The sequence below is a fragment of the Melanostigma gelatinosum genome (genome assembly GCF_949748355.1).
Source record: "Melanostigma gelatinosum genome assembly, chromosome: 10".
NCBI lineage: Eukaryota > Metazoa > Chordata > Actinopteri > Perciformes > Zoarcidae > Melanostigma > Melanostigma gelatinosum.
In genome coordinates, this window is record NC_136643.1 from 10,163,752 (window position 1) to 10,165,699 (window position 1,948).

Consider the following 1,948-nt stretch of genomic DNA (forward strand, 5'->3'; position numbering starts at 1 on the left):
TTTATAGTAGACAATGCTGGCCAAAATTGCGTTATCCTAATTGGACGATCCGATGCTGGCTATGACCCACGAGCACGCCTCCGTGGTTTATGAGATTTGCAGCAGTGGAATGGATTTTTCACAATAATCACATTATACATTTTGTAAACATTGTGGGAATAGCATTTACTCAGCTCAATTTGGGAAGATAAAAGGCATTTGCCAGCTCACTTACAAAAGGACTGATCTCAGCAGGAGTCACTGGATGATTCGTCATGTACACTGACTGCAGCTATTACCATCTTCTGCACTGAAGAACTGCACTTTTTTTGCTGCACAGGAATAACCCTATTCTCTTTGTTTCTTTCAGTGCACAACACCGACAGTGCTCCGCTCCGAGCTCTGAGGCTTTCAACGTCGCCACAATAAACCTGAGATTACAGTTCCCTGCCGGAATATGCTCAGTGAGCAGCTCGGCTTTTGGATGAGCTCTTCTGAAACCAATTTCAAAAGATGATATAAAACTCTCTCAAATCAATTTTGAGGAAGTATCTCATAATAAGCCCCTATGTTAGTGTGAATAAACGGATCAGTTTGGGCATTTTGAAAGCTAATGAAGCCACAATCATCACCATTCAGTGCCGCGAAACAGGCGGAACTATGATTGCTTTTGCCTGACAGGACTTGTGGGAGGTCGCTGCTGAATATGCAGGACATAGCAGGGCTTGATATGCCTTGGAAATTCCCTATCTTTGATGGCTTTGGCCTCTTATGGGGCTTGCTCCTTGGATTATTCATTGCAAGTGCACCAGGGATGGCTTGCCCCACGAGTTGTCACTGTATAGAGAAGAGTGGCATGACTGTGGTCCAATGTATGTCTCGCAACTTGGAGAGAGTCCCACCAGATCTTCCAAGAGATACTGTTGTCCTACTTTTGGCATCCAACCACATCACCCACATCCCCAACCACGCCTTCAAAGAACTGCACTACCTTCAGGAGCTGGACCTGTCTCACAATGACATCGAAACTGTGGACCTCGGAGCTTTTCAGGGTGTTTCTGACAGCCTCCTGGTCTTGGATCTGTCAAACAATCGCATCCAAAGTGTCCCCAAAGAGGCATTTGCGCGCCTGCGAGCAAAAATCAGCCTCTCGAACAACCCGTGGCACTGCGAGTGCACGCTGCAGGAGGTCCTGAGGGAGCTGCGGCTGGACCCCGAGACGGTGAATGAGGTGATCTGCTACACGGCGGTGCAGGAGGAATATGCAGGCAAACCGGTAATCCAGGTGCTGGACTCAGGGATCAATTTCTGCAACTTCCACCACAAGACCACCGACGTAGCCATGTTCGTCACCATGTTCGGGTGGTTCACCATGGTGATCGCGTACGTCATCTACTATGTGAGACACAATCAGGAGGACGCCAGGAGGCACCTGGAGTACCTCAAGTCACTGCCGAGCAGCTCGCAGATCAGCAAGGACTTTGACACCATCAGCACTGTTCTCTAGCAGGGCCGTGTGTGCGTGCCTGTAAATATGTGAGTAAATGTGTGGTTATGTACTAAATGACTAAAAAGCTGTTGCAACACCAGTGTTTAAGCACATTATTCTGAGGTCTTTCAGTGACTGAAATGGGTCATTTTGGTTTTTCAGGCCCCGTAAATGATTTTTTTTAAATTCCAAAAACATTTACGTTTTATTGAATATGAGTAAATCTGGCTCTAGAACCGGACACAGTGACAGCACATAATAAACAAAATACTCACATTTCCATGATGGATGATAGATCTAGATGAGAGAGATAAATGTTCCCACTCTGGTGTCGATCCACAGTGTGATTGAGTTTGGACTGAGATGAATGAGTCGCACGACTGTGTCCCTCAGTTACTTTGTATCGATTAACTTATGTTGTTCCGGTCAAGGTAAAGGCCTTTTTACGAGACTTTGGCTGACATATGAAATAGGGCAAGG

The 1,948-nt window shown here is 46.4% G+C and overlaps 1 protein-coding gene across 1 annotated transcript; it reads left to right on the forward strand.

The window, feature by feature from the left end:
• Positions 1 to 685: 685 nt before the first annotated feature.
• Positions 686 to 1,486, forward strand: lrrc3 (leucine rich repeat containing 3; the record flags this gene model as incomplete). Its single annotated transcript, XM_079276441.1, has 1 exon — positions 686 to 1,486. The coding sequence occupies one exon, from the start codon at positions 686 to 688 to the stop codon at positions 1,484 to 1,486; it is 801 nt and encodes a 266-aa protein (XP_079132567.1).
• Between the last annotated feature and the right edge of the window lie 462 nt (positions 1,487 to 1,948).